The sequence below is a fragment of the Tiliqua scincoides genome, chromosome 1, assembly GCF_035046505.1.
Source record: "Tiliqua scincoides isolate rTilSci1 chromosome 1, rTilSci1.hap2, whole genome shotgun sequence".
Lineage (NCBI taxonomy): Eukaryota > Metazoa > Chordata > Lepidosauria > Squamata > Scincidae > Tiliqua > Tiliqua scincoides.
In genome coordinates this window covers 21,589,151-21,609,688 of record NC_089821.1, presented here as the reverse complement: position 1 = coordinate 21,609,688, position 20,538 = coordinate 21,589,151, and the positions used below count along the sequence as shown (strand labels likewise).

General features: G+C 42.3%; 1 protein-coding gene across 2 annotated transcripts in view; it reads left to right on the top strand.

Moving 5' to 3' along the window:
• The window catches only part of PALS1 (protein associated with LIN7 1, MAGUK p55 family member), an 83,502-nt gene that overhangs the window by 53,199 nt on the left and 9,765 nt on the right, over positions 1-20,538 (top strand). The window contains exons 7-13 of one of the 2 annotated variants that reach the window (XM_066632877.1): positions 1,740-1,901; positions 4,063-4,140; positions 9,420-9,603; positions 10,312-10,383; positions 11,101-11,172; positions 15,077-15,244; positions 16,455-16,657. In XM_066632877.1, coding sequence (XP_066488974.1) covers positions 1,740-1,901; positions 4,063-4,140; positions 9,420-9,603; positions 10,312-10,383; positions 11,101-11,172; positions 15,077-15,244; positions 16,455-16,657 — 939 coding nt within the window. The remainder of the gene's footprint in view (positions 1-1,739; positions 1,902-4,062; positions 4,141-9,419; positions 9,604-10,311; positions 10,384-11,100; positions 11,173-15,076; positions 15,245-16,454; positions 16,658-20,538) is intronic. The other variant, XM_066632883.1, reaches the window with a different exon arrangement.

Here is a 20,538-nt window from a genome sequence, read left to right as displayed (position 1 = left end):
AGTATAGCATAACATCAAAGAGAGTGAACTACAAATTGTCACTTCCCCAGTGAAAATCTGGTCAATAATGGGTAGTTCATAAAGGGGCAATGAATCCTGTTATCCCCATGAAGTGACATTGTATTATTCTTTCTTACCCCTAGGAAGTATAAAAACTGCTGCTAACATACCAAAATCCATTAATAGGGGGTTAGGCTATTTTTGGTAATAAGAAATAGTGTCATTTGGTACAAGATGTGCTTTAACCATACCTTTGCAATTTTGAAAGATTATCAGTAAAGTCAACCATGGTGCTTTAATCTTTCCTGTCTTGTTTCAATAAATGCTTTTATTGAAGGCTTTTAATAATGTATTTTATAGCTAATGATTTTATTTGCATTCCATCCCTGCATGCTATAAGAAACATATTAGTGTATATGAAACCTCTTATGGAGTGGCAGGCTATGTACAGGTAGAGCCTATTTATCCGCATTCGTTCCATTCTGTGACTCGGCGCGATTAACAAAAAACGCGTTGTGTTAAATTCCATAGAGTTACGCAAAGAGGCTGCAACCTGACACTTCCGGATGGAAGGAAACTAAGGCAGCTGTTATCAATCCCCTCCCCTTCCCCTTTCACAGGTGGGATGCTGAGCTTGCTTGGGAAGCCTCGTCCTCTGTGTCCCAGGCAGGCTCCCGACAGCACTGCAGGTTCTCCTCGTCCTCTTCGCTGCTGCTGCTCCTGCAGCCCTCCCTGGCCGCCACCATCATGGAAGCTCCTCTGCCCCAGAGCATTCTGGGACTTGTAGTCGGACTCTTTGCTCACCCTCATCTGTCTCTCCAAGGCTTCCCAAGGCTTGCTTGGGAGGGCTTGCTGGAGCAGGAGAGTCTGCATCATCTGGGGGGGGGGGAATTCAACAAACACTCGCTGGTTTTTTTTAAAGCAATCCCCTCTGCTCCCTCCCCCCCCCGTACTCAGCCCTCCCCATTGCCAGCTGTCCTGCTTCTTTCACAGGTGGGATGTTGAGCTTTTAAGAGTCCAGCCCTATGCATTTCTACTCAGAAGTAAGCCCCATTCTAATCAATGTGGCTTACTCCCGGGAAAGTGTGGAGAGAATCGTAGGCTAAATCTCATGCTTTGCTTGCTAGAAAGGCTTGCTTGTGTCCGTGATAGCCTGCACCATCGGGGGGGGGGGGAATTCAGCAAACACTCCCTGGGTTTTTTAAAGCAGTCCCCTCTGTTGCTACTGCACCTGCCGGAGTGAGTGAGAGTGCGCTCCACCTTGCTGTACCTGTTCTGGCTACAGAGGTTTTTGGTCCCCCCTTCCCCTCTTCAGCCTTGGCTGGCTCAGGGGCTCCAGGAATGTTACTGTTCCTTTGCAAGGGGAATCTCTTCCATGGCTCCAGGGCTATTTCCCTGCCTGGGCGAGGCAGAGCCTTTTTGCAGTGTTTTGGGCTGCCTGGAAACAGAGCTAGACAACAGCACTGGGCAAAGGTGTATGTGAATTTCAGTACCCCCAAATTCTAGACAAAGTTGAGACAAATTCGCAGATAAAAAGTCCATGGATAAATAGGTTGCACCTGTAGTCTGTATGTTGTTTAAGGGGCTATTTTTTAATTTTTGGTGTTAGATTTTTTTGTCTAGCACACCAGCTATAGAAACCTAAGTAGTATTTAGAAGCTGTGAAAAATTGTGCATCTTCAGAAATGGGTCTTGTTTATAGTACTGATTTTAAAATTGTAACTTTTTCAATTATACAGGGAGCTACAGTACGCAATGAAATGGATTCAGTCATCATTAGTCGAATAGTAAAGGGAGGTGCTGCAGAGAAGAGTGGGCTGTTACATGAAGGTGATGAAGTATTGGAAATTAATGGAATTGAAATTCGTGGAAAAGATGTTAATGAAGTTTTTGACTTACTGGTATGTTGTGTCTTATGTTGGATAATGCTTGTTCTCTAAGTATTAGGAAGGGTGGCATTTGTAACTAGTGGGATGCCCCTCCTATTCCTAGAGGCAGAGTCTTATGACAGTTGGAATTATGTTGGAGAGCATTCTGACCCCATCTGACTCGGCCTCTTTCAGAGAAATGTCAGTTGTTTTGAGCTCCAGAGGGCTCAACTTTAGTGGGAAGTCCTTCAGTTTTGTTTTATCATTTTTCTTGTAATCTTCTAGCCTCTATAGGCACTTCTCCATTAAAGAGGGGGTTACATTCTCAGAATGTATATAAACACATATTATGTATTAAACACATAAATTAAAACTGTTTTTCCCATAGGTTTCAGTGTAAATGGCTTAGGTTAGGAAAAGTAATTAAACACTCACTCTGACTGGTGACTGCCCAAGATGGCATAGGCACAGCAGCACAAGGCAGCGAGGTGACAAAAGACAGCACAACATACAGCAGGGAGTACAGCACAAACTCACAATGCCCCCCTAAATTCATTGCAAGTGACATGCCGAGACATGGGCAAACCATCCAGAAAGCATGGGAGGAAACATCACAGTGCAGAATTATGGAGGAAGAAAGTACAGGAGGGTGCTCAGATAGACCAGACTGAGGCTTAAATGGAAGAGGGAGGCAGTTTGTGGCTCAACTGATGAGTGGAAATTTCTAGGATGGTCTGAGGGAGGGAGGCTACTGGGAGTGGTTACTGATGTCAATGACTGAGAAAGCAACAATGAAAACTGAGATGCTGCTAAGCAGCAGCTCTGTGAACACATTTTTTTATTTTTTAGTCTTCTGTGTTTAGAGATGATACCCCTCACCAGTGTCTAATGGGGTTGCATGTTAGCAGTTAATTGGTAACATTATTTCAAAAATTGCCAGCATAAATTAGACTTCTGGTATTAATTTGCATTTTGCGCTATTTCAAAAACATGTAAATCAAGACAGCATTAATCAAGAAATCCCTGTACTTATTTTATGGCCACTAAAAAGGTGTTTAAATAAAATGCCACTTTACAACTGGATTTTGGTGGACTTCCATGGGAGAAGATTTTTCTCATCTGATATTAACTTTTACCATTGTCATTTTTGCTGAACTTGCTGAGGGCATTATTGGGAGACTGCTGTCCTCTGACCTTAGAGATAATGAGTCATGGGGAGGCGGTTGTCTGCTAGGTAAGCAGGGTCAATCCTTTTAGGTGCACAAAACACATTCCAGTATGCCTACTAATATAACAGATTTAAATACACAATAAATAGTATTATAGCAGGTAGCAACTTAACTATATGAATTGTCCTGCTACCTCAAACCAAAGGTCTGTCTGGTCAATGTTCTGTGGCTCCTCTAGATAATGGCTAGCCATATGGCTCTGGATAATTCTCAAACAGGGTACTTTGTGATAGCCTTTACTTTCAGCGATAGTTGGAGGTATATGACATGAACATGAATGATTTGTTTGATGTTAATAGCCATATATTTATCTATATAATTTGAAATGGTGCCATCATATCATATGGTGCTAGTTAATCTTTTTTAAAGAGAACTAGGCCAATGGCTGTCTCCCACATGAGTGTTCTGCATTGATATTGATTGTGTGAAGCAGTACTGTTTGTGTTTTTGAATTTATGACTAATTATTTAATTAAATGACATTCACACAAACATCACAAAGAACGCTAAGCCCTACAAGCTGTTTGCTAACATTCAAAACAGTTATTGCTATCCTTCGCTATCCCTCAAAATTTGTTGTTGTTGCATGAGCAAATGTCTAATCTCAAGACCAGGGGGTCTCCAAACCCCAGCCCAGGGGCCAGATGCGGCCCGCAGCAAGCCTCTTTCCGGCCCACGGCCAACCTCTTGTCCCCTGAAAACCTCTGGCCCACTCAACTGAACATGACCAGAACTGTACTCTGATTGTGTCTGGAGGGTGTTCTGAGGGCCAGAGAGTTTGAATGAATGAGCCTGTTCATTCATTTATTCACTCATCTAAGTTCCATCTCTGATTTATTTATTTAAATTTTATATTTAAATTTTTTTTCCCGGCCCTCCACACCACGCCAGATATTTGATGCGGCCCTCTGGCCAAAACATTTGGAGACCCCTGCTCAAGACTAACAAATCTGCTTTTCATCATAGGCGGACATGCATGGCACGCTGACATTTGTGCTGATTCCCAGTCAGCAGAGCAAACCGCCACCTGCTAAGGAGACAGTGGTATGTGATTTCTAATGTATATGCAATATGTAAATTGCTATATATTGTCAATGGTGTTTGATTTTTACTTTCTGCTTCTGCTATTTTCAAACTTGTATATCTTTCCTGTATTGACTAATAGACAATATCTATAACTGCACTTTCAGAACAGATTCTGGAGACGTGACAGAATTACGTATGAACATGTACCAGGCAGACAGGTTCAAAATGAAACAAATTTATTAGTCCAGTGGCTCTCACACATTTAGCACCAGGACCCACTTTTTAGAATGAGAATATGTCAGGACCCACCAGAAGTGATGTCATGACCGGAAGTTATGACATCAAGCAGGAAAAGTTTTAACCATCCTAGGCTGCAACCCTACCTACACTTACCCAGGAGTACGTCCCATTTACTATAATTGTTAAAATAATAATAATAATAATAATAATAATACAGGTATTTATATACCACCTTTCTTGGTCTTTATTCAAGACTTTATTCAAGGCGGTTTACATAGGCAGGCTAATTTAAATCCCCAGAGGGATTTTTACAATTGAAAGAAGGCTCTATCTTTCAAGAGCCACAACAAATTCAGATGTTTCGTTCTGATCTGGCCTCCATCCTGGCCTCCATCGTCCCACGCTCAGAGCAGATGGAAATAGCTCGGCTCAGTTTGTCAGCTGCTTCAAGGTCGTATGGTGCCGGTGGCCTCAAACTGGCAACCTTGTGGATGTTTTCTTCAGGCAAATGGAGGCTCTACCCTCTAGACCAGACCTCCTGCCAGAATATACATAGTAGCTTGTTAAAAGTACAGATCTGTAACATTTCCCCAAATGCAGTTGCATATTATGGTAGCATCAAGTCTATTATATTAAAAATAAAATATTGAAATGAATGGGGACCCACCAGAAACTGACTTGTGACCCACCTAGTAGGTCCTGACCCACAGCTTGAGAAACACTGTATTAGTCTAAACAAAAGGGACAAAATGGGGAAAGAAAGGTGAGTAGTAAAAGTGCAAGCAGACTCAAAAGTTTGGTGAAGGTGCATATAACTGTTGAAGCTGGGATACTACTTGATGAGGAGTCATTAAACCCAGAGAAGTTTGTGACAACTGGGATGAATTTGCAAACCAAGAAAAAATAACAAACTTTTATTGCAACCCTAACTAGACAGTCCTTAGCCTAACCTCCTTACATTGCATAACGAATCTCCAACTTTTCACTCATGGTCGAGCAAGTGGATGCCTCTTCTCTGAGCTCCCTCTGAATTCAGGTGATTGGTAGAGAACAACCCTGCTTCCTGTAGGGAAGATTTATAACTTGGCTGTAATGATGATATCAAGTTACCCTATTGGAAACGTGGAACATACTTGGTTACTCCATCCCATCCTTTTGACCTAGATGGACACGTTTGCCTGTCCAATCACTAAGCACATACCAGTCTCAGAAGGGTGAGAGCCATCTCAGATGGTAAGAGAAGGCCTGAATATACATCTAGCACAGGGATGCGCAAGCTCGACCCAGGGGTCATTTGCAGCCCTTGGGGATTCTCAATCCAACCTGCAAGGAGCTCCATCTCTAATTAACCTCTGGCCTGCTGGACACTTGATTGAACCCATGTTGGACCAACATGATTGCTGTCAACATGAGGGCTGACTGTTCAACCTCTTGTGTGAGCTGCAAGCCAAGGGCTCCCTCCACTGCTTGCAGTTTCACATCTGAAGCATCAGTGAAGTAAAGGGTGGCCTTGCTTTGTGCAAGGCCATCGCAAGACCTTCATTCATTCATATAAGTTCCATCTTGAATATATTCATTTATGTAAATTTATTCAAATTTTAAATATAAATTAATTCTTTTTTTCCTGACCCCCGACACAGTGTTGGAGAGGTAATGAGGCCCTCCTGCCAGAAAGTTTGGACACCCCTGATCTAGCACATGGCTGTCTTGGAATGGCATTTGTCAAACAAGTGCTGCTTTGCAGAGTATTTTTAGAGTAACTTTAGACTATTAAATGGCACAGGGGCGTCCAGGAAGTTAAAAGTGTCCAAAAACAGACAAATGATGGGGTGGGGGAAATCGGGGATTCATCAGACTTGGCAACCCAGCATGAGCTAATAAAAGGAACAGATGTTTCTATAACTAGCCTTATAAATGTTTAGCATTTCTTTCCACATGGGTAAAACATTCACTGCATGGATTTTAAGCAGAATTCCTCTCAATTTGGGAGAGATCTTGATTATTTGTGCTCTCTCACGTCAAAGGGCAGAAATAAGATTATTATACTAGAGAGCAAGAATTGTTAGTTTTTCCGTTTCCTTTTACTGATTTTGTGTCATAATCTCTTCTGTTCAGAATTGTTCTATTTCTCTTCATAAGCTCTTCAGTTTGCTAACAAATAATTACTGCCTTGAAAGTGGAACATGCTGTCAGTTTAGATATTTATTTCTCTGCTCCTCCCGCATTTTTTCTGTGCCACCAGGAAATTCCTCTTATAGTCACTCTTCAAAGAAGTACATGTGTGCTTCTATTAAGCATAGCACAGCTTGTTCTGCTCTGCCCTATCTAAATCGAATTACTTCTGAAGTAATGCATGCTTGTAGAAAAAAAGGTGGAGCAAGCATCAGTGTTCTTGTAACAAAAGAAGCAGTTTGATTTTTAGCTGGTATTACATGCTACAAAAGGGTCTAGTGCAGGGGTCTCCAAACCCCGGCCCACAGGCCATATCCATCCCACATGGTTTCCCAGTTTCTCAGGACTAAAAATAGCTCAAAAGGCACCCTTCCGGGTCTACCTGCATCAGTATATGCATCAGTATATACCACATTCAACCATTAGAGGTGCTGAATGTAATGCAGCACATTACAATATAACAGAATTCCATTTCTTCAGCACTTCTAGAGGCTAAATGTGGTATATACCCATGCCTTTTCAATCATTTTTTGAAATCAATTATTCACTCTTCCTGTGCAAGTCAATTCTGCCCTCTGCTTCCCCCAATCCTTTTTAAAAACTTCATTCCCCCTCTTTCTGTGCAAGTTCATTTTGCCTGCTACTCCCATCTTCTTCCACCTCAACCCACTTATTGTATTCAATCAAACTCTCAGCACATTGTTTCCCCATGTATTTATTATTTTCTGGCCCATGACACCATGTGAGATACACAATGCAGCCCGCATGCCAGAAAGTTTGAGACTCTTCATCTAGTGGAACAATAACATTTTTTGCTTACTACAGGTTTTCATTTCACGCCTTTTTTGGCGTCTTTGGCACAACATCTTACTTGTATTTCTCTATGATATTTAAGCTTGACTACGTGTAACAGGAGCAATAATGTATTACCCTTTGTCTCTGTTTTCACCCCTTCCTGTTTTGCTCTCTTGTTTCTGTCTGGGTTGTTAACCCCATGGGGTTATGGCTCTGTGTTCTCATTCTTCATAAAGCATTAGTACATATAAAGTACTTTGATGGTATGCTGTATAATGAGTTGCATCCTGACTTAAACTTTTGCAACAGTGGCCCAAATCCTAATCAACTTTCCAGCACTGGCATAGCTGTGCCAGTGGGATGTGTGCTACATCCTGTAGTTTGGTGGCACTCATGGAGGCTTCCTCAAAGTAAGGGAATGTTTGTTCCCTTAGCTCGGAGCTGCATTGCCCTTATGTTGGTGCTGGAAAGTGGGTTAGGATTGTGCCCTGTGTAAGTTACATTCTGTGGAAACAGAAGCTGCATTCCTGACCCCACTCCTCCCTTTCTGAAGCCCCTGATAAGTTGCTATCTAGGATTGGGGACCTTTGATAACAACATGGGGTGTGGCATGGTGTGTGTGCAAGGAATGGGAAATACTTAGAAACTGTAAGGCAACAGCAATCAAAGCACTTGAAGCATCTGTTTATTCCTCCTTCCTGCTGCAGGCACCCCTCACTGCATTCCATGTTGCTGCCAGGTGTCCCCTGACCTTCCCCAGCTTTTCATAGGGTTTTAGATGGGTGAGGTTGGATAGGTGACTTCTGTGTCACTATGGTACTCTATAATGAAAAATATGCTGCTGGTGTACCACTCCCTTTATGGCCATTTTCTTCTTTCGCAATTGAAGTACAAACATCTTACCTTAGTGTAGAATTTGCAAAACAACTCTAGTGCAAATGCATTTATCTATGCAGTGGAGGAGTGACGAAGAATTCTGAATTCCCAAACACACAATCACTGAGGATTTTGGCAACCACATCATATAGGAGCTTTCTTCTTGTATTCTCATGGCAATACATTTGGACTCTGGTTTGGATCCAAAGAAGCATGAGCAGAATTCTGCTTTTCTGTGAGGTTTCCCTGCCCCTTCTCCCCACTGCAGTTCCATACATTTCCCCAAGCCATTTCTGAGAGTCAAGATGCCATCCAGTATGAAATGTGGTGCAGAGCTTTAGTGGTGGAAGGGAGGAATTGGTTAAAATTGGACAATCTTGCACACACCTTTTTGTTTGTGCAGGGCACATTGGATCGTAGCTGTTAGTTGATTAACTATTCTTGTGTATGCCATTTGAATTGGCATACTGCTTTTTACATCCCTTATTGTGAGATCGCTTTTCTGTGTGTGGAGATGATCAGAGAATGGAACACTGATGTCTTATCAGGTTCTCTACCTTAAATTGAATTTTTGTGATCAGAGTTGTGTGCACTTATTCCCCCCCCCCCCAAGGCTTCAGATTTACTACTCAGGATTATTTTATTTAATTACTAGTAATATGCTCCTCCCTCCCATTTTCTTGCGATAGTAGATATTTGACATAAGTGCAGTCTAAATTGGATCTGTTTTGTTCTTGCTTGTAAAACATATTCCTGTGGTTGTATCCTAAGAATTTTTTCCTAAGAATAAAACATTTCCATTCACCTGAGGGTATGAGATGATTTTTGACAACTCCCCCCATTTCTATGCTGTTGCACCCCCAAAAATCTGCTCCTGAGAATCGCAGGACCTTGGGGATCACCAGGCTAATATGTGGCACAGAGGATTGCAGCAGGAAGAGGATTTGTAGAAATCTCATCTTCCATTTACACAAGAATAAGTGCCTTCCTTCCTTCATGGAAAAAAATACCTAGAATAGAATAGTATGTTGGATTAAGTGACTCATATGCTAAGTGCCTGCTTGTTTAAATTGCCCCCCTTAATGGTAGTCACATTTCTGTTTGAGTTCTTCAGAGTGGAATATAGAATAAATTTTAAATATAAAGGGGAATCTTTATCAGGAATATTTAGAATTATAAGTCCTGTTTTATGTTTATACTTCTTTGTTTCCTAGATCCATGTGAAAGCTCACTTTGACTATGATCCATCTGATGACCCCTATGTCCCTTGCAGAGAGTTAGGCCTATCCTTTCAAAAAGGCGATATACTGCATGTGATCAGCCAAGAAGATCCAAACTGGTGGCAGGCCTACCGAGATGGGGATGAAGAAAATCAGCCTTTGGCAGGCCTTGTTCCAGGTATTTCCTAAGGGACTTACATGTACAGTATTTACAAAAAAATTAAGATGTCACTACTTAGAACACTTTTTCTTGAACCATTGGGATCTTTCCTCATGTTGAATCTTTATTGAAGTCCCTTGCACCAGCCCAGGAGGGTTGCCTCCTTGTGAGTCAGCTGGGCCGGCGCACGGATGCTGATATGAGCCTCTGTGCTGATGCAGGCACTGAGCCTTGTGTTGGCTGAGCTAGGCCGGCATTCCTGGAGGGAGGTGTTCCGGGGGGGGCAGGCGGTGGCCCTGGGGGGTGGGGTGGGTGGGGAGCAGGAGACAGGGCTGGGACCCGGCAGTTATGCCAGATCCCAACCCCTGTTTCCGAGGAGCACGGAGTGGCTTCAAACTGCCCTGCTCTCCTTGGATTTGTGCCACCTCAGGAGGTGGCATAAGTCCAAGGAGGCCCATTGGGGCCAGAGTGGCTTACCCAGAGGTAAGGGGGGAAAGTTTCCCCTTACTTCTGACTGAGCCGCTTTGGGCACCTATCCTGTGCTGGATACAGCGCAAGCCTCTTGGCTTGCCTGTTCCAGCGCAAGATAGGATTGTGCCCTTAGAGTTCTTAAAAGGATCAAAATCTGTGTCCATTCTGTGATTGTCCTTGAAACAATTGTTTACTGTTTCCTGGAAAATGAGAAATGTTTCCTATTACTAATTGCCCTTATATTCTGTCATTAAGGAAAAAGTTTTCAGCAGCAAAGAGAAGCTATGAAGCAAACTATAGAAGAAGACAAAGAACCAGAAAAATCAGGTAAATTAAACCCTTCCAAAAATGTTTTCATTTAATGTTAAAAGAAAACTGGCGTTTGAACTTCACATCCTTTTTCCTAGGACTAGCCAAGTTTTCCATGGATTTTACACTTAAGTTCATCTTTCAAATGCATTTGTTTTTCTATGGCTTATCCCAGTTAACTTTTCTTCCTTTTTGTTATTCCTTTTGATAAGTTATTGTTTTATCTCCCTCCCTAATGTTTGTCTTTAGATTCTAAGGCTACTTGGTGAGCCTGAGTGTTTAGTTTTGTACAGTATAGTCATGACCCCGTATCCACAGGGGTTCCATTTCAGAGCCCCCCCCCCAAGGTTAAATGAAACCTCAGATATGAGGGAATGCCCCCCCGGCCCTCCTAATGCCTTTTAAAGCATAAAAACGTTACTTCTGGTTTTCAGCTGAAAACTGGAAGCTACATTTTTCAGCCTCTATTCGTCATTCTGAGCCCAGCAGAGGCCACAGGCAGACAAGCGTGGCCTCTGCTGGGCTCTGAGGACCCTCCAGCTCAGCTCCCTTTGCCTTCGGGGGGGGGGGGCATGCAATGGGTGCCCCATGGGCCCATCTGTGGTTAAGTAAAATCGTTGATATGGGAACCCCCTGTACCTAGGAATTCTGAGGTCTTCAATGATTTTAAGATTCAGCTGGAAAGACGGTTAATGTAAGTGGACAACTTTGACCCTCTTTATTTTAAACTTATAGGAAAACTGTGGTGTGCGAAGAAAAACAAAAAGAAACGGAAAAAAGTGTTGTATAATGCCAATAAAAATGATGGTAAGGATTTCTACTGCAAGATTTTTTTAGTTGATCAGTGTTTTTATTAAAGAACTTCTATTGGTTTTGCAGGTATAGAATTAAATCTTAATGGTGCATTCAAAAAATACAGAATATAGCCTGTCTCAAAGCTCATGCACTCATGCAAATTGCTTCTACATTTACGTGAAGGGGAGCTGATTCTCTCTTCTGGCAGTAGTTCTTTGTGTCTCGTGGGGTACTACTCTGCAGGGCTCACAACCTTTGGTAGGGAAGATTGGTGCTAGAAGAGTTAACTGAAAGATTCCTATACACATGCAGAACACTTCACACAGCACCCATGAGCCAGATGTTGCTTGTAGCTGGCTCACTGTTCATTTAAGAATTTAAATTGAAAATTAGAATACCTCTAGCATTTGTTTTTCAAGAGTGAAATTGTGTTTTACTGTCCAAGTAGAAATTGGTATGTTAAGGCAATGAGTTTGCAAGTTTACACTATTAAATAGGCAAATCGATGTATGCTGGGAAAATCTTCATGCATTGTCTATAAATGAGGAGAGTACTTACCACAGTGCTATTACTAGTTTCATAAAGGACAGTTTGTGTTAAAATCTAATAATCCCTTTTGTATGTCATATTAAGTATTTTGAATGAGACTGTATAGTTAAGGTACAGATTCTAAGCCAGGGGTACCCAAAGTTTTTGACAGGAGGGCCACATCATCTCTCTGACACTGTGTCGGGGGCTGGGGAAAAAAAGAATTAATTTACATTATTGGGTTTCAAGCACTCACATGGATGGCAAAAAACCCGCACTATAGCAAATCAGTTTAAAAAACAAAGTTTCTTTGCTCTGGTGATTTAAAAACAGCCTTGCTGACCTTTGTGATGTAAGATAAGAGTCATTAATAAGATAATTCTCCTCCTCCAAGAGCTTACAAAGAGCTGAGAGCTTACACTCAGCCCCTCCCTTCACCAATGCAAAGTGATCACCTTTCTTTCAAGTGTTCAGGGGAAGGGAGGGCCTGCTGGGGAGAGAAGGATTGATGGATTGTCAGCTAGCTGGTTTCTCTCTCTCTCTCATTAAGGAGGCTATTGTTAAAGGACTGTTCCGTTTTTTAAACAGATTTTAAAGGAATGCATTTTCCCCTTCTCCAGGGATCAGCACATTCCTTCTCATTTGCAGAGGCCATTTGTGTTGAGTCAAATCCGTGTATAAAAAATCTGTGTATAAATAGGCTGGACCTGTACAATGAATGTGTTTAAGCTTTCATAGATTGCAGTCTACCTTGTCAAATGTATGAAACATTATTTTCAGTAGGTGTCTATAAATGTATTTGGGGGGAAAATTATGAAAAGTGGGGCCAAAGATACGAGAGAGTCTGTGACCATTTTCATATAAAGCTTAAATGTATGAGAAAAGTACAATAACAATTCACAAGAGTAAGAACATAAGAACAGCCCCACTGGATCAGGCCATAGGCCGATCTAGTCCAGCTTCCTGTATCTCACAGCAGCCCACCAAATGCCCCAGGGAGCACACCAGATAACAAGAGACCTCATCCTGGTGCCCTCCCCTGCATCTGGCATTCTGACATAACCCATTTCTAAAATCAGGAGGTTGCGCATACACATCATGGCTTGTACCCCGTAATGGATTTTTCCTCCAGAAACTTGTCCAATCCCCTTTTAAAGGCATCTAGGGTAGACGCCAGCACCACATCCTGTGGCAAGGAGTTCCACAGATCGACCACACGCTGAGTAAAGAAATATTTTCTTTTGTCTGTCCTAACCCGCCCAACACTCAATTTTAGTGGATGTCCCCTAGTTCTGGTATTATGTGAGAGTGTAAAGAGCATCTCCCTATCCACTCTGTCCATCCCCTGCATAATTTTGTATGTCTCAATCATGTCCCCCCTCAGGCGTCTCTTTTCTAGGCTGAAGAGGCCCAAACACCGTAGCCTTTCCTCATAAGGAAGGTGCCCCAGCCCCGTAATCATCTTAGTCGCTCTCTTTTGCACCTTTTCCATTTCCACTATGTCTTTTTTGAGATGCGGCGACCACAACTGGACACAATACTCCAGGTGTGGCCTTACCATAGATTTGTACAACGGCATTATAATACTAGCCGTTTTGTTCTCAATACCCTTCCTAATGATCCCAAGCATAGAATTGGCCTTCTTCACTGCCGCCGCACATTGGGTCAACACTTTCATCGACCTGTCCACCACCACCCCAAGATCTCTCTCCTGATCTGTCACAGACAGCTCAGAACCCATCAGCCTATATTTAAAGTTTTGATTTTTTGCCCCAATGTGCATGACTTTACACTTACTGACATTGAAGCGCATCTGCCATTTTGCTGCCCATTCTGCCAGTCTGGAGAGATCCTTCTGGAGCTCCTCACAATCACTTCTGGTCTTCTGGTCTTCACCACTCTGAAAAGTTTGGTGTCGTCTGCAAACTTTGCCACCTCACTGCTCAACCCTGTCTCCAGGTCATTTATGAAGAGGTTGAAGAGCACCGGTCCCAGGACAGATCCTTGGGGCACACCACTTTTCACTTCTCTCCATTGTGAAAATTGCCCATTGACACCCACTCTCTGTTTCCTGGCCTTCAAGCAATTCTCAATCCATGAGAGGACCTGTCCTCTAATTCCCTGACTGTGGAGTTTTTTCAGTAGCCTTTGGTGAGGGGCCGTGTCAAACGCCTTCTGAAAGTCCAGATATATAATGTCCATGGGTTCTCCCAAATCCACATGCCTATTGACCTTTTCAAAGAATTCTATAAGGTTCGTGAGGCAAGACTTACCCTTACAGAAGCCATGCTGACTCTCCCTCAGCAAGGCCTGTTCATCTATGTGTTTTGAGATCCTATCTTTGATGAGGCATTCCACCATCTTACCCGGTATGGATGTTAGGCTGACCGGCCTATAGTTTCCCGGGTCCCCCCTCTTTCCCTTTTTAAAAATAGGCGTAACATTTGCTATCCTCCAATCTTCTGGCACTGTGGCCGTTTTGAGGGACAAGTTGCATACCTTAGTCAAGAGATCTGCAACTTCATTCTTCAATTAGAGACCAAATGCTAGCCATGCTAAATTCATTCAAGCCTAAACAGATTCAGGGCCCAATCCTGAGCCCTTTGCACCGGCTTACCGCTGGTGCACAATGTCGCACATTTGTGAGCCCTTACCACAGGCCTAGTGCCGTAGCTAGCCCAGCATGAGTCTGTACTGGGCCCGCATTCTGCCCCCTTGTGGTCACCTGAACCTGCTGGACAGTGGAGAGCTGAGTGGGAACTTGTGGGGAGGCATTCTGGGGTGGGCGGAGGGTGGGTGGCAGGCAGAGAAGAAGCATGGTGGGGGGAGGGAGCAGGGCGGGAGGGGGGCGGGGACTGGCAGAGCTCAGCTTCACTGGAACTTGAGCTCCATGTCAGGCTATATAGCCCAACATGGGACTCTGCGCCAGTTCAAGAGCCGCTGCAGAATCAAGTAGCCCCATTGCAGGGCTTCTTCCCTTACTTGGGGGAAGGGGACAAAAGTCCTTTTCTCCAGCGAAGACAGCGGCAGCTTCCTGGGGGGGATACTGCGGCAGCCGATTTTGGCACCACAGAAGCCCTGCTCTCCAGGCAGCTCAGGATTGGGCTATCTGAACTGTAAACCATGAAGTAAAATGGCTAAGGAATGCACATGGTACTGTCTGGAATCTGTTTCAACTCAAGTAGGAATAATGGTTTCTTAAGCTGTAATATATTTTGTAGTCTTTAAGGTGACTGTTTTTGCACAGCTACTCCTCTGGATGTGGCTTTCAATATCAAGGATTACAGAAAAGATCACAGGCTCTCAGAAAGACCATATGAATGTCACTGTAATTAATGCTTGCTTTGGGGAAAGAAAACTTAATTTATTTTGTTCCATCTCTCTGAAGATTATGACAATGAGGAGATCTTAACTTATGAGGAAATGTCACTTTATCACCAACCAGCAAATAGGAAACGACCCATTGTCCTGATTGGCCCACAGAACTGTGGTCAAAATGAACTGCGGCAAAGACTAATGAATAATGAAGCTGACAGATTTGCTTCTGCAGTTCCACGTAAGTTGGAAAGGTTGGACATATTGCCACTGTCCTGTGTTCTGATGTCGAACCTTTGCTGTGTGTGGATCATTCCACAAGAACAAGTCAGCTACTTAAGTATAACTAGGTTAAACTCTAATTTACTTGGAGGTGGTTATGGAGTACTGTCTATAGTTTCAGTTGCATGTGACAATCTCAGCTTCATGTAGTACATTTTTGTGCTGAAGACATTTACATGACTGGACATGTTATGTATGATTGGACACATGCCAAAGATTGCTGTGTTATGAAAATATTTTTGGAACCCAATTGGTTTGCAATCAGGGCCTAGAAGAGCGGGGTAAGGGGAGTCATTTGTATCCAGGCCCAGGGTCAGAAAGGGGGTCCAGGAGCCCAGGGCCCAGGAGCCAATCTTTGGCCCAGAAATTTCCTGGGATCTTACATTTTCCTATCTACTCAGACTTGTTGCTCGCACGGAATGCTGGGGACACTACCACAAGCATGCAACTCCAGCTACTGGCAAGCCATATATGGAACAAGGAATGCATACATGGCACTCCTTAACACAGTGTCAAATCTGGGAGGAAACTGTCCTGCTCTTTGGCTTGTGGATCTGCTTACCACAAAGGAGTGTTTAGGAGCTCAGGGACACAGCTCCAGGACTACAGCTGCTGTAGAAGCAAGTTTTGGTGTGCACAGGATGCTTTCCATTCTAGTGGAAGCCTAAATATACTAATTTGCTGCATGATTTTCTATATTTAAAAGATTTTAGAGAGATTTAGAGTGTATTTGTTTTCCATATTACTGCCAGGACCACATGGATCGGTAGACCTGGGCTCCAAAGATCTTTCCAGCTATCTTCACCCTTCCCCCATCCTGTTGTGCCCCTCCTGGCCACCATTCTGCTTGCCCATTACCACCCTTCCCCACTCTGTTTTACACCCCTCTCCCTTTCAAAGGGGCCCAAAATAAATTTTGTACCCTCTTATAAAATTCCTCTCAGAGGCCATGAGGCCATGTTTGCAATCCTTTATGAATGAAAGACTCTAAAGATGAATGTTTTTAGTTTAGCACAAGAGCGTTCAGTTGAGAAAGATTTCAGGAAGACAAATAGCTGTTATTTTTGTTCATATAAAGTCTTGCAAACTGACATAGAAATGTCTTCTGCACAGATGCACATTTAGAGATTTATTAGTCTTAACTTGGATTTGTTCACTGTTTTCTACAGACACAACACGAAATAGAAGAGACAATGAAGTAGCTGGCAGAGATTACCATTTTGTGTCACGGCAAGTGTTTGAAGCTGACATCGCAGCAGGAAAGTTTATTGAGCATGGTGAATTTGAGAAGAATCTGTATGGCACCAGTATTGACTCTGTACGGCAAGTCATAAATTCTGGAAAGATATGTCTCCTAAATCTTCATACACAGGTACTAGAAGTGTGTGTGCACACTGAAGTGTTAGATATTATGTTGCCTTAGTCTGGTATGAACAGCAGGGGGAGAGTAACTGGCCCTCCTCACCCCAGCAGTGTCTTTTCTAGTGTTTGTCTGCTGGTGTTCTTTTGTATCTTTTTTTATTATTAGCCATTAGTTATTTGATTTTTCTCTGTAAACCACTTTACAGAGAAACTTTGAACTTTTCGTTCAAGTTTATTAGGTTGATCAGCACATAAGCCACACACCTACACATATCTAAAATCTTAAAACCAGAGTTTAAAACCACATAGAAACAGAATTTGGCTATATCCAGAATACACTCTTTGCAAAGACTACTTAACAGTAATTTCAATCTTAAAGAGTTCGAAAACAGAAAATTTATGTATCCATTTTTTAAAGAATTGATCTCTCCTTGCTGTATATTTTGGGCATTGGAAAAAGATATGCACCAGGATGTCTAATTCAGTTAAGGGACAGTCACACTAACGCTGCTCAGGAGGAATCCTTTGAAAACGACCCTTCATTTGTGCCGTTGGTAAAGCATTACATCGTGCAATCATATAAGCACGCCTCAGCTTGGGAACCGTCAGTGCATAAAAATAAATGGGTGAAGAAAATTTAGTGGGAAATTTAATTCCAAAATAAGAAGGGAAGCATTTATGCTTAGCCTCCTTTAGGAGGCAGTCCCAATCTTGAATTAATAGCTTTTCAACAAGCAGCGAATAGCTTCTTCCACTGAATTTTTCTAGTGACTGTAGGCCCAGCTCACATATTTTCATATTAATGTTGTTATTCCATTTTACCCAGCAGCATTCTTGTGCTGCTAGTTTTGTGAAAATAGGAAGATTTTCAGCAATTGTAAGTCTGTATTTAAATCCAATAATAGCTTTCCAAATCAAGGTTGAAATCTTTGGAAGTCCCAATTCCAAGCGTATAACTTCAGAGGCTATACATGGGGGTAGGGCTAAAAGCTTCCGAAAAAAGACTTGCTGGAGTCGCTCAAGCTGTTCTATTGGTCCCAAAAACCAGATCGGTGAGCCATATAACATACGTGGCAATACCATTGCTTTATATGCCTTTAGGAGTGAAAAGCTCCTTTTAGTTGAAAAACTGTATATAAATACTGTTGATAATAATGTTGAAGGCTCAATTCTTTAGTATTGTTTTAGTAAATGAATTGACCTGTGTGAATTAAGTCTATGTGTGCTAGATGGACCCTGCTGACTTTAAGGATCAGTGGACCAACTTCCTATGTTCTCTTCCTGGGAGAGAACATTACATTGTCATTGTACATTATATTTTATTAATTCAATTCCAGGGATTACTTTAATGGCAGAGTAGTATGTTTTTAAAAAGTTGACTAAAAACATAAATCTTTGTGTTCCAACATTGAAAAATGTTCCTCCTTACTGTATACCTTTCATAAAAAGAAAATTAATATTGTAGGTATGATGCATCAAGCACACACTGGGTTTTTGAACCTCTCTAAAACAATATTCTGATAAATTCTTGATTGCACAGTAACCTTTTTTCTCTTGAGGAACCATGTATTTTTAAAGCTGTGCTTCATGTGGCATAGTATTTTAAAGAAAAAGTTCAAGGCATCTTGGAAAGTATAATTACCAGCTTGGTGTTTGAGCCAGTCAAGTAACAAAAAGTTAACCCACCTCTTGGATTTCAGGTCTGCTTTTCACTTTGTATGGTAACTAACTTAACACCAGTAACTGTTTTCAGCAGCAAATATTTAAAATGTTAAAGGGAATGTGCATATCTTTAGACATCAGAAAACATGCCCAAGGTGCCATGGCCAGATAGAACTTTCAGGTACCTAGCCATGAGTGCTTTGGAATGTCAGTATCCCTTTTGCATTTTATGTGTTTTAGGTAAACAGCATCTGCCATATGCAGTAGGAGGCAGCTCTAGTCAAAGGATCTTCATACTTTCAGTATTCAGCCCAGTACAGTATTTTGTCACATTGTTTCCAGAATTTTGTCACAAGTTTACAGAACCTTTTCTGCTGTTTAGGAGAGCCCATGAACCATAAGAACATAAGAATAGCCCCACTGGATCAGGCCATAGGCTCATCTAGTCCAACTTCCTGTATCTCACAGCGGCCCACCAAATGCCCCAGGGAGCACACCAAATAACAAGACCTCATCCTGGTGCCCTCTCTTGCATCTGGAATTCTGACATAGCCCATTTCTAAAATCAGGAGATTGCACATACACATCATAGCTTGTAACCTGTAATGGATTTTTCCTCTAGAAACTTGTCCAATCCCCTTTTAAAGGCATCCAGGCCAGATGCCATCACCACATCCTGTGGCAAGGAGTTCCACAGACCAACCACACGCTGAGTAAAGAAATATTTTCTTTTGTCTGTTCTAATTCTCCCAACACTCAATTTTAGTGGATGTCCCCTGGTTCTGGTGTTGTGTGAGAGTGTAAAGAGCATCTCTTTATCCACTCTGTCCATCCCCTGCATAATTTTGTATGTCTCAATCATGTCCCCCCCAGGCGCTTCTTTTCTAGGCTGAAGAGGCCATATGTTATGACCATATGTTACATACGTAACCATATGTTACAAACCATTTACATTATGTCACTTGTGTTAGAATGTGGAAAAAGAGAAAATGATTCTACAAAAGCGCATAGAAAACAAATTGCTAAATTACTGTGTGCCACTCCTTCAAAGGTGTGGTGTGCTACATTATTATTTTGTGGCTGAAGAGCAAGTCATAGCAGGCATATGGCTTCTCCAAATTTAGAGTCCCTGAAATATGAAAGTAGCCAATTCTTCCAGTTCATGTAATTATAATAGAAAAAACATGATCCTTGCATAGCTTTGTGTTTTAACCATCCTGCTGCTAACTGTAGTTATGGCATTTGGATTGACAGCATGGTCTAAAATGAACAACTCTGGCTTGTACTCGGGTACCCTGTATCCCATTTTACTTTACAACTGCAGCTTCTTGGTATCTCTTTTTGTTAGCACGCACATTGGATTTTATACCAATTCATACAATTTAATCAGAGTTCATTTTTATGGTTACATGTGTTGCCCTAAACCAGGGCTGCCCAAACCCCAGACCACAGGCCACTTGTGGCCCGCAGTGGGTCACCAGCCAGCCCCCACAGGGACCCCCCATCTTCAATGGGCACCCGGCCCTCACCGCAGCTCACGCCCAGTCCCGACGCTATCCAGGCTGCAGCACAAGCCACACAAGGGAGGGAGAGAAGGTGGGCAGGCAGCTGAGCGGACACATGGATGGGTGGCCAGGCAGGAGCACATGCCACCCGAGGGAGGGAGGGAGGACGAGGAGGCAAGCGAGCAGATGGGTGTGTGTGAAGAACTAGCTCGAAGATCACACTTCCTGTGTGTGAAAGTGCTTAAGAACTGGCTGGAGGATTGTTGCAGCCTTAGGGGGGTTTCGGGTGCTCAGAGTTCTTGGTTCTCAAACCTTAAAGCCCTGAAGGCCCCCTGTACATGCCAGTGTCTCAGTCCAGGGACACTGAGACCCTCTAAGCTTAATTCTGTCCCTTGCAAACACTGAGTGCTTTCTCCATTTAGAGCTTCAGTCCTCAAGTTACTGGACCTCAGTGAGCACTCAATTAGCACTGAATGGCTAGGCAGGATTCTGAACCTTTGTACCCAACAGACAATGAAACAACTTAGTAAAATAAAATTTTATTTTATTTTTATTTTTATAAATTTTAGTTTATTATAATATTATATATATTATATATTATATATTATAATAATTTAATATTTATTAAAATAAATTTTAGTTTATTTTTATTTTAGTTTATTAAGTACATAAAGTTACATAAGTTACATAAGGCAGCAAATACTAGAGGCATAAACATCTAGGA